The 19,174-nt window shown below is 42.9% G+C and overlaps 1 protein-coding gene across 6 annotated transcripts in view; it reads right to left on the reverse strand.

Moving 5' to 3' along the window:
* Positions 1–348: 348 nt before the first annotated feature.
* Positions 349–19,174, reverse strand: part of nmbr (neuromedin B receptor) — a 99,784-nt gene continuing 80,958 nt past the window's right edge. For all 6 annotated transcript variants that reach the window (XM_026142867.1, XM_026142864.1, XM_026142865.1 and 3 more), the window contains 2 exons: positions 8,451–8,689; positions 349–5,418 (listed from right to left, as the gene is read on the reverse strand). In XM_026142867.1, the coding sequence (XP_025998652.1) occupies positions 5,259–5,418; positions 8,451–8,689 (399 nt within the window). In that variant the 3' untranslated portion in view covers positions 349–5,258. The remainder of the gene's footprint in view (positions 5,419–8,450; positions 8,690–19,174) is intronic.

The raw sequence follows: 19,174 nt of genomic DNA on the forward strand, positions 1-19,174 counted from the left end.
AGAATTTCCTCAAGCAGTCAGGTTATGCAGCAGGATAATGATCAATAAACAAAGATTTTGGGGTGGCCAAGTCAAAGTCTGGACTTACACCACAAAGAGAGTGGTCCAAAATTCCTCCACAGTGATGTGAAATACCCGTTACCAGTTACTTTTTTATACAGGGCAGGTAGGCTTGGATGACTTTATATTTACTCAGGTTATCTATATGAATTTATTTGATGATTTGAAGCATGTAAATGTGACAAATATGCAGGAGGGTTGTCTTGGGCCGGCAGTCCTCACACGGTGACCTGCCTTGGTTATGTATTGCACTGTTGTCCCTCGTTATCCCTTTTACTGGGGGGGGGGGGGGGGGGGGGGTGCATGTGTGTGTGTGTACGTGTGTGTGTGTGGCGTGTGGCGATGTCCTGGTTTTCCTGGGAAACAGGTCTAGAGAGTGTGTCCCACCGGGACATGCAGCGGATCAGCCTCGTCTGTGGGAGTTACTTGGGAGAGTGGCTGACCTTGCGTCGATGCCGGATCGTTGCAAGAATTCCCGTTAGTTTCTAAGCAAGACAGTCAGTAAGTGTGAGTTTGCTGCCGTTGTGAATGTACTAATGGCTGCGTCTGTGATTTCCCAACGAGAAGGAAACACGGAGCACGGACACTGGGAGAAGACACGGCATAGAAGTCGGGGACACACGGGGATCTATCATTGCGTTAATATTTACCTCACTGTAAATAAATGCACTGTGTTCATTACAGAGAGTCCTGCATTTGGGTCCTACTTTCCCTGCAACCCCACACAGTTGATGTTTAGACGCATCCACACACACAGGTGGTGTCGGTTGGTGCGGGTATTCATAGTTACTGTCTGAGCAGATAGCATACTTTTTTCTTTGTTTTTTTCAAAGAGCTTTGGGTATTTGGTAGAGATAAACAAAAAGTCTCAAGATGACACTAGAAATCATGACCTGAGAACCTAGAAACAGCCACTGCTTTCCTTTTCTGTAGTCTCCTGTCAGAAACTGGATAGTTTTAAAGAGACAGACAGATGTCCTATAAACAGAAGAATGATTAGAGAAAGTGAAGTCTTGCAGAGACAAACAGAGCAAAGTCAAAAAGGTGAAACAGAGAAGGAAGGATTTCAGATTTCAGGACCGGAACAGCTCTTTCTCATTACTTTTGTCATGGACACAGTTTGATAGATTGCTATGATTGGATGTGGTGGGGGAGCTGCTGTTATCACACAGTGCTTAAATAATGCTTAAATAATCCGATTAAATAGTTGTTAAGGCCTGGTCCATTTTAATAACATTCAATCAGTCTCAAATTCTGGTTTCAGTTTGTGGAAACTCTGACAGAGTGTAGCTGATCCTTTTATAAAGTTAGAAATATACAAGCTCGTCCAACAGATTACGTTTCTGAACAGAAACCCAGGGTGGGCAGCTAGCTGGGAAACACTCCTTCAAATGCTCCTTTCAGGTCAAGTTTGAGGTGCTCTGCAGTTTGCAGGCACAGAACAGGCTGACAGCTTTCCTCACAGTCAGCAATTCAACAAAGCAGGCGTGATACATGAACCCAGATTAACTGCTCGATTCCTTTCAGTGGTTCTTTATATCTGAGAAAAAACACATATTGTGGAGAGATCTTGGCACTGGAACATAAACTGATTGGACAATTAATATTTGGTTTAATGAGCCGAGACGTGGAATTAGAGCTGCAACAAGCGGTTTGACTATCTGAGTCCCTTTTCAGGCAAGAACACCAATCATCAACCTTTAGTTCTCAGATCTGACAATCTGCAGCTAGATTTCAGGGGGAAAAAACAAGCTTTCCAAAGCTCAGAGAAAAAGTGGAACTTAATTTTTAACATGGATATGAGTCACTTTTTTTAAACTTTAAGAAACAGACAGAAGCCTTGCTGTATGTAGCCTTCTGCGAGCGTTCTTCTAATTCTTTGTAGATTGAAATTCTTTAAAACGTTTTGAGCTACACTAAAAACTAAAATGTTCCTCTTTCTTCCATGCCCAGATGTTTTGGCATGACTGTCATCACACCAGCCTCCTTAAAAGACAAAACGGTCATTTTTACCCCTGGCGGCAATGACAGCGTACAGAGTGACAGGATGAACATGATAGCGGCTCAGAGATGCTGCTCATTCCACTAAACCGACAAAAGACTCAAGCAGATGCAACTGAAGTGTGTATCCATCTGCACTGTTGCCCTTTAATGGTGACGTAAAACACACACACATACACAGACTACTATATTTTCACTAGTTAAGGGTTTCGAGCCATGCCTGGTTTATCACTGGCCTGATTGAATCCATAAAAGTTCTGATAAAGGTTATTCTGTGAAACTGAGCCATGGTCAAACTATAAGGTTCAACAGATGTGAACCTTATAGCCCGTTGACAGCTGCCTGCACGCTGTAATTTCAGCTTCTTACATTTGATTGTCTAATTTAAAAGCTACAAGCCTGAGGTGACGACCAGCAGCCAGGCTGCCCTGTAACCTGTCCTCTCTCCACTTTAAATAAGCCTTTAAAAAACATTTATTTCTACTAAAATATGGCAATGATGCTGCAGATTGGTGTGTGAGTGTGTGCCTGTGCAGAAGCATTTATTCTGTGACTGACATTCGAACAGGACTTTCCAACACAGGAAGGTGAAGCATGCACAACATCAAAGAAAACACACTCAGTTTAAAAGAGAAGAAAACTGACACCAAAACACGGTCAACAGGACGTCACAGCATCTCTTTGAAAATATGGCACAGATACTCCATCAGCTGTTGACGCTAAGGCAGAAGCACAAAGCTCTGTTAGGTTTTGCATTCACCAGGAAAGGCTTATTATCAAAATCTGATTCTGCGGTGACTTCAGTTACAGGTGAGCAAGATATTGTCGGGTGATGATGGTAATCTTGTTCCATGGATGGGTGAGGAGCTGCTCCTGATTGTTAACAGTCGGTAACAGGATTCATTGAGGAGATCAAAAATGAGCATGAGTGTCACAGCTCTGTCCTCAAGAGCATAAGCCTGTGTAATTCTGTATTTCACAGGTCCATAAAAATTTGTGATGCAATTAGTTAGTAATTATGGAAGGAAAAGGGAGTTCAAACTAGTCGCTCTTACTTCATAACCCGAGGAGTCTTCATGAAGTGCACAGCAGGGCAATGCTTTGCATTTATCTACAAGCAGGCTAACAATTAATTCACCAAATAATATATGTTTGGAAGCAAAGCACTTCCTATAATTTAGCTCTTATTAATGTTCCAGAACACCCTGAATCCACGTTTAAAGCCCTCTTGTTTCTACGTGGCTTTAACAGCTTCTTAAATTGGAATCAATCTGCTTTTCCCTTTTTTCACTTACATCTCCAGTTCCATTGTCAAATACTCTCGTGAGCCAAAGCTCCAAATATTGATGTCAGTGAAATTTGTAATACCTCTGGAGGTCACCTGTGATCATAATCCACTTTAAATCTGCAATCTAAGATTGCACTGCAAAGTATGCATCACATATGAGCCAATAATAAAGTCCAGTATTGGGCTGAAGTGTGTCGGGTCGGTAGTTCAGTAAAAATCAGTTTTTTCTTCTGCTTCTCTCAGAGCTGTGGAGGCCGATATAAATGAAAGCCTGGAATCGTGCCACTACACTCGGCAAGTAAAACCACTCACAGAAAAAGACATTTCAAACCTATCAGGAGAGCAAAAGTCTCTTAAAGCTCGAAGGATAATGAGACGGATGACATGAAAAGCAGGAGGAACAGTTTGCTGCCTTTCAAAAGACTCTGCAGTTTATTGGCAGCCAAACAACAGCAACATTAAAGTCTGCAGTTCAAAAACAGAAACATCAGGGAATCTGAGTAAAACAGAGCAGACGGGTTCAGGTTCCCCTTTTAACACCAAAACTATGGCAACAGCAGCATTCATTTTAAAATGAAAAGCAAGAGCTGCTGTTTGTTGGCTGTGAGGGGAATTTCTCCTGTACAAATATACATTAAAGTAAATCAGCGATCTCACATCGCAAGATCATTTCCTTCTCATGAGTAAATCAAGAGCTGCAGCTTAAGCTATGTGCCTGTCAGTCATTTTCAATCAGACCCAAGATGTTTCCTCAGTTTGGCCAGCGACTCAATTTGAAGCAAGAGAAAGTGACCCGCAGCTTTCCAGCAGAGGATTATGGATCACACTCTGTGCTCGAGCTTCTCAGGTTGGCGATGCTACCGCCTGCAGAAATAGGCCACACTGGGTACTTTCCTAACACCCAGCAGCACTTTGAGATTTGCTCCATGAAAACACAAGCAGGACCTTGGTGAGGACAAATGCCCGCTGGCCTCCAACTCAAACCACCTGTGTTATTGTTCAAGGACCAGAGGGCTAACGAGAGCAGCCCTGCCAGACCCTGTTCTCATCAGAGGTCCTTATGAGTTCAACACACACAGCAAGTTAAAGAGTTTAAGGCTGCTTCCAGTAATGTGACATCCAGAAAAACTAAAGCTGGCACCAGAGAAGCACTTTTCACAAAAAACGTTTTAAGACTGTTAGCTGTTAAAACCTGGTGGATACAGCAAGCAACAGAGCCACAAAACAAAGAGCTACCAAACAGATTCAGGTTCAAGTGCGTTCATCTCCAAAGTGGTTTTAGGAAGAGTTCGGATAAAGACAGGCCACACCCCATCACTGAGTAGCCTCCGAGCATTCTCCGAGACCTTGGATAACATGTGAACATTTTTCCTCTGAGAGTTCTGAAACCTTTATCTGAGTGCAGCAGACAAACGAGCCCACTCAGTGAAATCAACACACAAAAATGGCTTTTTAGATGAGTCCATTGACGGTGAGCCTCCCGGCAGCAAAGCACAGAGAAAACGAGCAATAGCTGCAGATATGCTAACGTTGCAGCCATGCTGTCGGCTTTAAAGTCTGTGAGGCTTTTCTCACAAATTTGATTCCATCCATCTTTATTTTTTATGCAGTTACTGTTAATAAATCTGGAGAATCATCCTGGAAAAAAGTGTTCTTAGTTTTTATACTGTCCGTCTTGTATTTCTAAGAGGCACTTTCTGTTTGGTTGCCAAGGTAAGGATGTAGACGATAACTCTGATGGGAAAGGAGCGACCGTTGCAGCCATTCAACTTGTACAAGACTCGTGTCCGCTGTCCTTCCCTCCACCATCCATCGCTGCTCCGCAACAGAAAACCTCTCCTACGATAGTCCAACATTTCACACTCGGGAGGAGGTGAAGCTGAAAATGTCAGACTCTTAGCGTCCTGCTTCACAGAGCCACTTCCTGTCTGTTGGGGTTTCCATTGGCTGCCGGAGCGAGGGCAGCAGTGGGCGTGTTCTTCTTGATGGAGGTGAGGCGGATGTGGGAGGTGCTATGCAGATAGCTGGCTTGGCGCTCAGGGCGAGGACCTCGACCACATCGCAGCTGACTAAGGAGGAAGAAGAAAGCAAAACTCAGTGCAGATGTTAGTGGCGGGATTCCTGTTTACCAGATATTTTTATTGTTAGGAGTTTGCATGAATGTGGGTTGAGGCGTAAACCTCTGAGTGGTCAGTAAGCCTCTGTATCCCGATATAAACACCAGCCCTTTTACCATTTCACAGATGAGGAGAGGTTTGTGGGGAACATGCAGTGTGTCTGCTGAAGCTGAAAGCATGTGAGATTAGCGTGTTAAAGTTTTACAGGATCGTAGTTTCGTAGCTGAAAGGGCAAAAAGAAATCAGGTCTGGTTTCCATTTATTAGACTCATGTCACTGAATTCTGTTTTCATAAGCTGACATTTCAAACTTATCACTTCTTTGTTCCACTACAAAGAGTTTTGTGCTTTTGCTTTATTATCTCTGAAAGGTCTTATTAGCTCTGTGATAGAGAAGATGATTGTAGCCCTGGGACTACAGAGTTTTACTCAGTAACTGTCTTGGCAAAAGAACTCACAGCAATGGTTGCACATCTATCTTTTTCCATGTTTCAACAAATTTTTAACATTTAAACCTGCTGTGGAGGAGAGGATTGCTAGCTCTCTTCTGCCTTTCCCTGACTCATTGCTGGTCGTCGTTGTGTCACTGCCATCAGCCTAAATATCTGGAACCGTGCGCACACGATCCTGCCTGCTCGATACCACTACTGGTGGTCAAAAATACAACAGTGTAATTTAATCTGTCTGCAGCATGTGAGAACATTCACTGTGTTTAAGTTCTTCTTTCAGACTTTAGCACAAATGTAGATCTGCATCTAGAGTCAGACGTACAAAAGAACAACAACAACAACAAAAAACTCAGCATGGGAGTAAAGACTGGACTATGTATGCACAGAGGGTTGATGGGGGAGCAAAAGAAAACAATTCAAAGACAGAGATGAAACAACCCAAAAGATAACCACCAACATAAAAGAAATGCAGTGAAGGCATTAAACTCAATAAACTCCAGGCAGAAACCAGAAAACACAGAAACTCTTCACTCGAGTAGAAATAAAGCAAAACACAAAAACTAGAAGCTCTAGGATAATAATGAGGAGTAATCAAAACAGGAATGCACTCTGACTTTTCTGTAACAGAAGAACCTTCACAGAACTCACACAGGAAACTAAGAATTCAAATCTCCTTAAATACATCAAACCCAAGGACCACAGGACTGCTGTCGGCTGTTCCTGCTTTAAGTCATAGCTCTGCAGTTTGGTTGTCTGCAGTTTTACTTCCTCTACTTCTCTTTTGTAGAGATTCTCATTCAACAGTAGCTGATGAAGAATTTAGTTCTATGCTGATTTTTTTGGCCAATAATTAATCACTGATTACAGCCTATATGGAAAATCTGCATCACGTCAGCCACAGATGAATGCCTCTTTCCAAAGAACTATTAAAAACTAAAAAGCATGCATGTGCTGGAGATATTTTTCTTCCAAAAGTCATAATCCTCAGAAACAGGCACACATGTTAATTGGCTCTCTGGGTGCAAAAGGCGAAGAAACATTTCTGTACTTGAAGTAAATCATCACACATGGACAAATTAAATTGTTCACCTGTTACATTCTTCAAAACAGGCAAATAGCTATAATTGCATCCCAAAGGCACATTTTACTTTTCCTGCGGCGTCTCTGCTGCTTCTGAGGTGTCACGACCTGCTGCAAATCTGAGCTGAATGAGAGAAAAGCCCGTCCCCGGGTCACGGTTTCCCGCTTTTTGGGAAGGCTGTGCCATGGTTACGGTGAAGAGTTTAAATTTGGGTTTCCATCGTGCGGAGGCAGAAACATGATGAGTTTCAGGAGGTTTATTGGGTACTCAGGAGGAGTTTTAGAAAATGGCGAGGCTATGATTATTTTTCAGCAAGTTATAAGAATCCATTCAGACTGAAGAATGAAATACTCGCTGTGTGGTTTTTATCTGAATGCTCAGTCTTGTATAAATGTTCGTCCTCTAGAAAGTTTTGATTAGTCTGTGACTGCAGCTTCATGCGGTGTAAACACTCGGAGCACAAAACAACACAAACACGCTGCCAATGGCGTGCAGCGCAGATGAAGCGCGGCCTCGGCATGCAAAGACATTTCCATCCGTATCCTCCCACCGTCTGTAAATCAGCTACATTCACATTTTATTGATGCAATCAGTAAAGTAGTAAAGAGTCACTGGAGCATTCAGCCTCTGCTTGTTTTCCACCTTTTTATGGTGACAGCAGTTAATGTGAGCAGTAATAGAGTTAGCTGTAGCAGCGTCCAGTAAATCAGCATGCCGTGAACATTTCTACCTATAGTGAAGACAAACAGCAGCATTCATACGTTCAATCTAATTTCTTCTTCAGTAGTCGACGTAAAATAAACATGACCACGTAATTAAGCGTGTTTTATATCACAGAACAGCCGAGACGAGCTCTGAAGCTCCTGCATTCGCTGGCTGACATCAAGCATCTGCCTCTGCTTGATGATTTTGATTTTTGAAGCTGATATTTGTAACTTTAACTCTGAATAACACACAATTCTGGCACCAGTGAATTTTAAATAAATGTAGAGCACTGACAGGCTGTTTGGGAAAATTACTGACATATTTCTGAATGACTGACGGACATCTTCAGTGGGAGCAGCTGAACCTGCAGCTGAGAGCAGAGTGAGATGTTAGTCTTTTATAGACACTGAAAAAATTAATTCAAGGGAAATGTATTCAAATGTAGCTTTTTCCATATGTTTATTTTTATTATTATTCTTTATTATTTTTCTTTTCTGGGAGTTTTGTGTGTATCCAAATAAGTGCTGCTGAACATTTTACTAATCCAAATGCTGCAGTGCAGTTATGAATAACACTCTGCAGGAGCACACCAGTGTGCACACTTTGGAAATATTAAAGGGGGAACTTGCCCACCTTATTGTTTGTGAGATGTTTGAGAACAGTGTCATCTGTCTCTATTCTCTGGGGCAGTGCAGGGATCTGGTTAGGTAACATAACCGTCTCAGGTAAAAGCACCTCAATAACTCTGACCTGTTGAAGTGTCTGCGGAAACTCTCACTGAGCAGGTAGAGCGCAAACGGGTTGACGCAGGACGAGGAGAAGCTGAGGACCCGGGCTAGAAGAGTGATGACGAGGTGGGCCAGCGACAGATCCATCTGGTGGTAGTGGAAGGAGCGGTACATGTAGAGGACGTGGTTTGGGAACCAGCACAGGGCGAACAGGCCCACAAAAACCAGCACGATCTTAGCCAGACGCTTCCTCGTCTCCATCTGGAAGAAAAGGATTTAAAGCGATGAGACATCACAAGCTGGAGGGACTGAACACAAAACAGTTTTCAGTAAACAGAGCTGAAAGATTTCCAAACTACATCTTCAAATGGAACTCACTGGATCTCACATGATCAGACCTCTCTGTGATTCATTAGAGGAAACATGAGCTGTGGAGGTGACTTGGAAAAGAAAAGGATCTGTCTGCATGTTGAACTGTCTGATTCTTATAGTTTGGCCAGGGTCACAATGAGAGCATGTGGAGGGGATACAAACTTTGACAGGGGGGCAAATGGCTCAACAAAAGCAGGAAGGGACATTCATGCTGTCTCTTATGTGCACTATGTTACACTTGCACACATCCACAACGTCCATAAACACAGATTATAAACTAAGATGCCACGAATACAAAAACCTTAAAGGTGCATTTAAAAACACAGACATGGTCCTTTATAAAGGACTTTCCCTTCATGACTTCTTAGTCTTTTCTATATTTGTCTCACTTTCTTGTTTCAGATCATTACAGACATGTTGGTATGAAACAAAGATGGGGTGTGTGTCTTTGTCACAGACTCTGAGTGCAGAGTGTCCTCCACACATTTCCAGATGTTTTGCAATTTTCAAGTGAGGTCTTTAAAGATTTAAAGCCAGCAGTGGTTTAATGATCTGTTTTTGGTTCCATTAGGAATGAAGGGAACTTCCCAAAGTCTGCCTTTGATGGCCCATCAGCTCCAACAGCTCCATCAGCTTCAGTGCCCTCCTCAGTAACTGCTGCAGAAACACTCAGCTACTATGATATGTTGTTACTCCAGTAACTTTTCAATGTTTAACTGTTTCCATTACAGCCTTTACTTATAGCTGTAATAGTGTGTCAGTAGAATTCAGCTGAGGGGGCACAGTGACCTTTTTCGACACTCCTGGCCCCCGGGGACGTCCCTAACGCAGAAGCTCATTTTGGCTAAAGGTCTTTCTTTGTTAAAGTGACTCCTGCCTACTCCCGCCTGTATGCAGGGCCACAGCCACACATACTCGATGCTTTGTTGGTCGTCCCTTTTAAGAACATTCAATGGTTTTGGGGGCATATGTCTGAGCACTGCTGCAAACGTATTAGAAAGGGCGTGTTGGAGTCCATCCCGGGCATGCATTTTATTTATTCTTCCTGAAATTTGTAACTTTTATACATTTTACATGGAAATTGCTTTGCAAAGAAAAACTCAGAATCAGGAACCAGGTGACAGTTAAACAAGAATGGCAGTTTCCCAAGTAAGTCACCTGCATTATTCAAGTTTTTGTTTAAACCTTTTGCTTTTATAACCTCACGCTTGGATCACTGCAACTCCCCTTTAATAGGGGTTGGCCAGGGGACTTGGTCACACCTACAACTGGTGCAAAATGCTGCGGCACGGTTTTTAACTGGTAAAAGAACATTTGAGCATATTACTTCGGATCTCCTTACACTTGCTTCCAATTTAATTTAGGATCGCTTTTAAATCCTTTTACTGTTTTTTAAATCCTTAAATGGCGCCTGTATATTTGTCCGATGTGGTACAGTCCTATGTCCCCCCTCGTTCACTCCAGGCAGCCGAGCAGCTGTTGCTCTCACTCCCTAAATCACAGCTGAAACTTCTCTATTGTGGTCCCGAAGCTTTGGAATGATCTTCCTCTTCAAGTTAGGCAATCTACGTCAGCGGTGGTTTTTAAATCCAGGTTGAAAACTAATTTTTTATTCACTGGCTTTTGACTCACTGGGTAACTGACATTGTTATTTTATTGTTATTTATTTAGTTATTTATTGTAGTTCGTGTTCTCTTTATATTTCTGCTGTACAGCTTTGGTTGACCATGTGTTGTTTTTAGTGTGATAGTGCTATATAAATAAATTATAGTATGGTAAACTTTTGAAGGTTTAAACCTGTCTTAACCTCTAATTTCTTTCCAGGTTCTCACAAAGTTATCTGGACATTTATTTTTATTTACTTTATTTTATTGTATTAATGTTTTGTTTTAGGTTTGCTGTGACAAATGTCTTCAGTCACTGAATCATTGAATCGTCCAACCCTCTATCTGTTCACATACACACAAGCACACACACGCACACACACACACACACGCACGCACGCACGCACACGCACGCACGCACGCACGCACGCACACACACACAGTATAACTTGTACGCTTATTTATATGATGTAATTCTCCAATAATACAACCTATGTTCAGAGTTCTTGTGTATCCCTGCCTGCACACATTTGTTTGGCTTGATTTTTAGTCTTTGGAGGATAAAGTCATTACTGCATGGATTGTCTCACTAATGAGTGTTTTTGCAAAACTCAGCGTTGGCTAATTAGAATTTAAGAAAACCCACCATCTCCTCCCTGAACACCATAAAAAATGTTTGTCACACAAGTTGAGTACGAATATTTTGTGACAGCTGGGATGTTCATGAAAAGCTTTCCATTATTATGGTTTTGCTTTTTTTTCTGTGTCTGATGGTTCTGCCCAAAACATATTATTTGTTGGAAGTGAGCAGCATATAAATATGGAGACTGATCTGTATTTAAAGATGAAGAATAAACCTTTCTGGAGACCAAAGCAGAATAAAAGCTCTCAGGGAGGATGCTGAAGTGGATGGATGGGTCAGCGTCCGCCAATCAGACATGCTGGTTTATTTTAATAATGACTGCAATCTTCCCACAACCTCAGTCAGTTTTGTTTGTGATTGCAGATCAGAAAACAACATGCAGTTCTCACTTTAAGGCAACGTCACACCAAACAAATATTCATGTAGGCCATTTCTTCTTACAGTCTGATGCTGATTAGTTAGAAGCAGATTCTGTGAGCCAAAGTTTCTATGGTCTTCATCAGTCGCACCAAAAGGCAATAGGACTTAATAGTAATTTTTTGACTAATGAGTTGTCAGAAGTGGTGAGTCTCTCCACAGCATGTCCCATTTTTCTGTATTAAACACTTGTAACTGTATTGAATGAATCCAGAAGGCAAACAGAGTTGAAACAGTTGCCTTCATCAATGGGTTTACATTTGAAAAAGGTGTACATACATCTGAAAAATGAATACATAAGAACAAAGCAAGTAAAAAAAAACCCACAAGAGTTGACCCAAATGTCTGTTTGAACAGAGGAGGATGCCACAGTGTTGAGGGAAAGGTTTTGTAGCTAAGCTTAGTTTTCAGACAGGTACATGGAATCACGAGAAGACCCAGGGATCCAGCGTGGAGAATAGGAGTGGTTATCAATGATATAAGTGCGGGCTTTGTCTCGTAAGTTCATAAAAGAAAGAACTAAGATTTTAAAATGATACCTAGACCTGACTGGAATCCTCTTCAGACACTTGTTTGTAGCAGAGTATGTTGAAAGCATTTTGTACAGTTGGGAGGCAATTAATAGATGCATTATACAGACAACAAAATAGAGACAACAGTCCTAAGTTTAGGAATATGTCTTAAATAGAAAAAGTAAGCGCGAGTCAGAAACTTGTTATGAGCATCAACAGTTAAAGAGTTATGTGCGCTAGCTTGAACAGTGGATGAGAAAGAGCTCCAGAATGATAATTAAAGACTCAGTCTTATTTGTGTTAAACTGCATAAAAATATTTACCGTCCAACCATTCACTGCATTAAGTCAGTTAAAAGCAGAGGCACAGTTGATTGTCGTCAGCATACGGATGACTAGAAATGGTTTATAGCTAGTAATAATGAGACCTAATGGCAGGATATACAATGAAAACCAGATGATAATTCAGCCACATCTGACCAGAAACTGCCAACTGAGTCATCGCAGTGAAGAATAAAACTCTTTCCACAAACGCATCTGAGCAGCATAAATTAAATGGGCTTACTTGTCTTTGTCCTCACAAATAGTTGAACCTACTAAACCACCTGCTAATGCTAAAAATGGTAAGATGCTAACACTGGATTGACAATGACAAGATGAATTCATGCTGCTTTTTGTTTGTCAGGCAGGACACGGAAATGCTTAGAAGCAAACATGAGAGATCCTCGCAGTAAAAACAGTAAATCCAGCAGTTTTGCCCCTCGATTGTTTACTCTGGTGTAAAAATGTACTCAAGCTCGATGGAACTGACAGTTTGACTCCCATTGGGACTTGCATATGAAAAGCAACGATGAAACGGATGGAAAACAGAATGAGTGATGGGCGGAGACTCCAAAGAATGGATTTAGGATTATAATACCAGCAGATGCATGGAGCGTACGCCATCATGAGAGGAACCTGACCTTGTCAGTCTGATGCTCAGCGATTGTTAGAGACACATGGAAAAAGGTCAATCATGTCAGTCAAATGCATTTTACACAGGTCACAGCCCAGCTCGATACAAACACGCAAAAAATGTCAGCGGCGTTTCTTCAAAGAGCTTCTCTGTGTAGGGCAGAGGTCACACCCATCAGACTTGCTGGCTTTCTGATACTCCTTTAAACAGGAGAGCAGCACACCGACCTTCACCATTCCCTTTTTAAAATCCTCATGAGCACAAATTAAACTCCGAGTGCATTCAACCTTCTCACTGCAAACACAGAAAGAAGTAGAAAATCAGCTCTGCAGTACGATGTTTGACACAAAAGGCCACACGGAGTACTCGGTGGAGGATTTTATTCCCCCTCAGGTGCACAGAGGTTTTTTCCTTCTCTGTGCTTGCATCTCTTTGATATTTCAGTGACTCGCCGTGAACGTCACAGCACTGCAGCGAGACACAGTTTGTCAGTAACAATCAGCCGGTGCAGAGTAACAAGGACCGGGGGCCCTCTGTGTGTCAACTTCATTATATCCTCTGCTGATTGGCTGTCACAGGAGTCACCTAAATCCTCTCAAGACTTGTTTAACTTTTTGAAGTTTCATTTCACTCCTTTGACCAGAATGTGTTAGTTTTAAATTCTGTGTCATTTGATTTGTTAGTTTTAGTCAAAGTTGACACACAGACGCGTGTCAAAGAAATGATCAGCATCCCACACCCAGGACTTTGAGTTTCACAGCAGACAACAGGCTCATGTGAAGCTGTAGCGCACAAGTATCAATTTCATGGGGTAGAGATTTTTATTTGGGAAAATTTCATGTTTTTAAAGGATAGAGATAATAGATTTTTAAATAGATTTTAATTGTAGTAAAACCCCTTCTGCGAGCATCTGCCAGCTTGATTAGCAGCATGAAGCCAGCAGCAGCTGAGAATTCGCAGCAGGACCTCCCGACAGCATCACCTGCAACCTGCAGTCGCCACAACCAGCTGCTTCTCCTACTCACTGAAAGTTTCTGCTGCACTGTAACTTCACTCCTAACTCCTGTTTCACTATTTATCTGGAGGCAGGTTTGTCTTGTTTTTAATTTAAGCAGCCAGTTAGCATGTGGTAACAGACTACTAGGTATGTCTGGACAGGGTCAACATCCTTGTCAAATATGCTACTACAACTAATAATAACGGTCATAAGTCCTGTATTTTATTTCAGACATTATCCACACAACACTGTTAGCACTTATTTACACTTCTTTGGCCCTGAAATTCTCTGCTGATGTTTAAATGTTGTATCAAAGCGTAAGTTGCACATAATAAGAGGATTGTCAGCAAGTAAATAAATTAACTGAGGCGTGCATGTGTTTCTTTTACACAGTGAACCTCTTTAATGAACACGTTGTGCTGCGTAAAGAACAGATGTGTCTTTCCAGCTACACATCATTAACAGCAGCCAGCTGCTTCTCACCTCACCTGACTCCACCATTAAAGATGAGAAACGTTTGTATAATAAAAAAAGTTAAAGCGACAGCAAACTCTGCTGATTGCAGAGCAGGAATCATCTCAGTGCTGCAGGCGGGCTGCTGATTTGTGTTTGCTCTGATTTGCTGCCAGCACTCGGGCAGCGCTTGGCATCTTTCCCGAGATCCTCTTAGGCACCTGCTGCTACGGGCCATTACTCATCTGGAAGGCTGGATTATGTCAGTGTGTGTTTGCATGAACTTTTAGAGGTACAAATAAACTTTTCCTACTTCTAATTTCTTTGCAGTTTGTAAATTATTTATTTATTGTGTGTGCCTGTGCCTCTGCATGTGAGTGTTTGTGCTCATCTGGGAGTTGAGAGCTGTCGGCTCCCATTAGAGGTACGTCTGAGATGGATCCATCTGTCATTTTGCTTTCACACTCCACATGCTGCAAAAATGCCAATATCCAGAAAAGCCACAACAATCCAGAACTCAATACACATAACTGACAGTGAGACCCATGAACCAAAGCACAGGGTCATACAGAAACATGAAGACAGAAATCAGGGACTCAACAATATCACACGGAATCAGACCTGATAGTTGAATAATAAAGAAATCCAAAACTTAGCCTGTATGAGAATCCAAAGTTAGGACGCTTGGAATAAACCCTCAGTAGAAGCCCAAGAATCCGATGCCTTCATCAAACAATTAAAAAAGAAAAAAAAACTTTAGAAAAAACCATGGGACCAAGACGGCAAGGAGAGGCTTCATTTCGTACTCGGTCGGAGTGTGGCGGATCTTAGTGTCTTGCTAAACATCATAAACCTGGGAGGAGGACGGTTCCACAGTGTTGGTGTTCCACTCATGTGTAAACTGTAAAAACAAAAATACTTATGAGCAAAATGGTTGATTATGACATCTTATTAGTATAAATTACAGTGGACATTCCCATTGTCCTTCAAGGAGCAGACACATTTGGGCCTAATCAGCACTGCTTTTGCACAGGTGCCAAGTGACTGATTTAAAAGTTACACAAGTCCTCAGCTGGACTGGAAGTGGGTCACAGAAAGTTTTCATGGCTTAGCTGAGACTCAAATGTCACAACACACCTGACATTTGACCCAACCAAGGTGGACTACTGGCTGAGTTTGACTTAACACTACCAGTCAAATAAAATGCAAATATGGATCATATTTGGGTTGTTGTTATCAGGCCAGTATTCCTGGAAGGAGTCACTGCAGGTGAGGTGAAGAGCTTTTCTAAAGTTAACAGCTACACTTGTTACCACGGTTCCAGTGACAGCCTCCATCACCCCTCCACCTCTCCACCTGTTCAAGCAGAAAAGTGTTTTCTTTAACAGACCATAAAAGTTGATTTACTGGCCCAGGGAGGCCAAACTAGTGTGGACACCTTGAGGATTTTGCACAGTAATTTAGACAGTTATTTCAAAGTCTTATCTAAACTAACTGGTTTTAATGATGGTGAAGGAAAACAATAATTTGTAGCTTTTCTTCCACCTTTTTTTTCTTCTAGCACCTTCTTTTCTCTTTTAAGTGGATTTGAAGTGTTTCTCTATGTGAGCTTTTGTCTGTATTATTTTAAGGTGTTCACCTTAAAGATAATAGTGATTTGGCAGTATTTCAACAAAATCGAATAATTTTTGATCTGTAGCGGTTTCTTATAATGCCTTTAGTCAATCATTGTTACTTAAAATCAGCCCCAAAAATTAACACTCTGAAGACTTTCAACAAAATTCCAGTCAGTGCTTTCCCAGGAAGACAAGACAGGAAGCTCCCAATGTGTGAGTCTAAAGCCTGGTTGGTTTCATGACTTTGTTTCACTCATGTTAATGCAAACATTCACAAAGCAACTTTGTCGGTACCCCAAAGCTTTAGGTATAGCTTTAAATGTAGCTTTAGTTCTAGCTTTAGTTCTAGCTTTAGGTCTAGCTTTAGGTCTTTTCTAAGGTTGAGCTGCCTGATGGTGGTCATCCATCGCAGGCAGACCATACCTCGGATTCATGTTTCCATATTCTCAGATGCTTTGTTGCTCATGTCGACTTTTCACCCTTACACATCAGTGTAAAACTGCGTTTGTATTTCACCATGTTGATGCATTAGACGTAATCAGTGAATATTACTTGTGTACTCTTTTTTTACACTTTGAATTTAAGCATGTGTCTTTCCTCAGACAGTGTTATTCAGCTCTTCTCTGACTGTCTCAGCCTGAGAAAAAATTGACTTTCAATCATGCAGATCAACCACCTTCCTCGGTGTGCTTTGTGGCTTCTCGTTGGCAGCACCTGAAAAGATCTCTGTTCGATCAAAATGCAGCACTATGAAATGAAATTTGCTGGAAGCATCTTATCTGTGCATGTATTGTCTGACTTCTGCCTTTGGCTTGTTTTTGATTCTCACAGCTTGTTTGTCTGAGGGAAAGTCGCAGTGATGATTAAAAGAAAAACTCTGATTGTTAGTGGGAAACAAGACACGAACAGGCCTCTCTTGTATCAAGTTCACACACTTTGTCAACACATCCATCCACCTGAGCCATTTCACTTTAAAAGGAGAGCTGCACCTTATCAAACATATGCAGGAAAAACACATTTCGATGCAGCAGGCTGGATACGTGAAAAACTCCACACCATAAAGACTTTAAATGTCGCCATAGGAAGTTGAACTTTCTCAACTCCTGTTGTTGGATGTGTGATGACAACAAGCATGAAAAGCAAAAGAAATCTGGGAGTGAGAAGCAAAAAGAACTTGTCTCTGCTGCAGGGCACACACTCCAGGCTACAGAGGGAAATGTGAGTATGGATTCATTCATATTTCTGATGCTGACGTCAGTAGTTGAGTTGGAAAAAACAGAGTCCATTCACCCACACAAAACTTTCATGATATGAAGGTTTCAGAACTCAGAGGAACAACTCTGAATAAAAACATCTCAGAAGCAAAGTATGAATAAAGTTAGAGGGAACAAATATGCATGCATCAATACAGGAATCATGGGGTGTACTTCGTTTTTCATAGACTGCATAGACACTAAGTACACCCCATTATTCAATAATAAGACGATAAGAACTTGTGTTGTTTGCTGTAAGCCTCTTTTAACAGAATAGCTTCAGTTCTTTGAAGTACAATCAGGAAATTTCTGTTGCAGATTTACTGCTGTGCTCAGGATCATTGTGTCATGGTCCCTGTGCCCTGCTGGTCAATCCTCTATTGGGCAATATGTTTGTGGTTTGTTTGCTCTCTCTCTCTCTCTCGCCCTCTCTCTCTCACCCTCTCTCTCTCTCTCTCGCCACGGCGATGCTCACTGCGGGCTCCCGCTGCTGGCCCACACACCTGCTCATCACCACACCGGCTGCTGATCCCAGCTGATTACTGCACTACTTAGATGGCGAGTCTGCACTAGTCTTCGCTGGATCGTTGAACTATCAGCGTCAGTCAAACTTGTGTATCTGCCAACCTGTATCTTGAAAGCCCTTTGTTATTATCCCGCTAACCCGACCTTTTGTGTTTAGATCGTTTTTGGAACCGGATTCTGAGAGGAGTGACTGAGGAGGAGCCTTTTGTACAGAAAGTGTGGAGCACCTTTTCCCCTAACCCTGTTTCCCACGGACCCTGGTGACCCGGACCCGTTTCCCCTGCACATTGTACATAGCCACTTGGTGATTGTGTTCACTGTAAATAAACGCACTGTTCTTCGCTTAAAAGGAAACCCTGGCCTGCGCCTGAGTCTCTTTCGGAACCCCTAACAGAACGATCCAGCCATTATGGACTCAGCAGGACAGGACCCCGTGGGCCGGGCTCTGGCCGCCCAGGAAGCCGCGCTGGCCCGTCATGAACAAATGCTCGGGCAGCTACGGCAGGATGTCGCCGCATTGACCCTGGCAGTGGCGCAGTTAATACCGCTGGAGGGAAATGCGCAACCAGGGAATCCCCAGCCGCCCAGCCCGGCTCCCCAGGCGGCACCGCCCGCCGTAGCGTCAGGTAGCTCACCGCGGGTCGGTACGCCGTCTGACGGACCTTTACCCACACCGGAACCATTCTCGGGTGAGTCTGACAAATGCGCCGGATTTTTGGCTCAGGTGTCTCTGACGTTTCGCGAGCTGCAGCGTTTTCATGGCAACGATGGGGCGAAGATCACTTAATTCGTTCAACTTCTGAGGGGCCGTGCACTAAAGTGGGCCCAGGTTGTGTTAAACTCTGATCCTGTCATCACCTACGCTGACTTTCTCTCCAAGTTTAAGAATGTGTTTAACCCAGGCACCGGGGCAGAGGCCGCTGCTCTCCGTCTCCTCAACTTCAAACAAGGTAGGAGGAGCATGTCTGATTACGCTATCGACTTCTGGATTCTGGCAGAAGAGGCAGGGTGGAATCAGGAGGCGCTACGGAGCACGTTGCTGAACAATGTCAGAGAAGAATTAAGGGACGAGCTAATCATGCGTGATCTCCCTGCCTCCTTTAATGAGCTAATGTCCCTGTGCATTAAGGTGGATGAGCGGTTACGGGCTCGCCGGTCGCAGCGGAACTACAACTTCCATGAGGCTGCGGGAATCTCTGGCACCGGCGCCATGGCGGATGCCGGCCCCTCCCGGACTCACGAGAGCGGGGACGGAGAGGAACCCATGCAGCTGGGCGGCTCCCATCTCACCGCGGCGGAGCGTCAGCGCCGGATTACCGCCGGTGAGTGCCTCTATTGTGGTCACAGGGGACATGTTGTGGCTACCTGCCCTTCGCGGGCAAAAGGGCGCGCCCGCCAGT

Source organism: Astatotilapia calliptera, chromosome 15, assembly GCF_900246225.1.
Source record: "Astatotilapia calliptera chromosome 15, fAstCal1.2, whole genome shotgun sequence".
Classification (NCBI taxonomy): Eukaryota; Metazoa; Chordata; class Actinopteri; order Cichliformes; family Cichlidae; genus Astatotilapia; species Astatotilapia calliptera.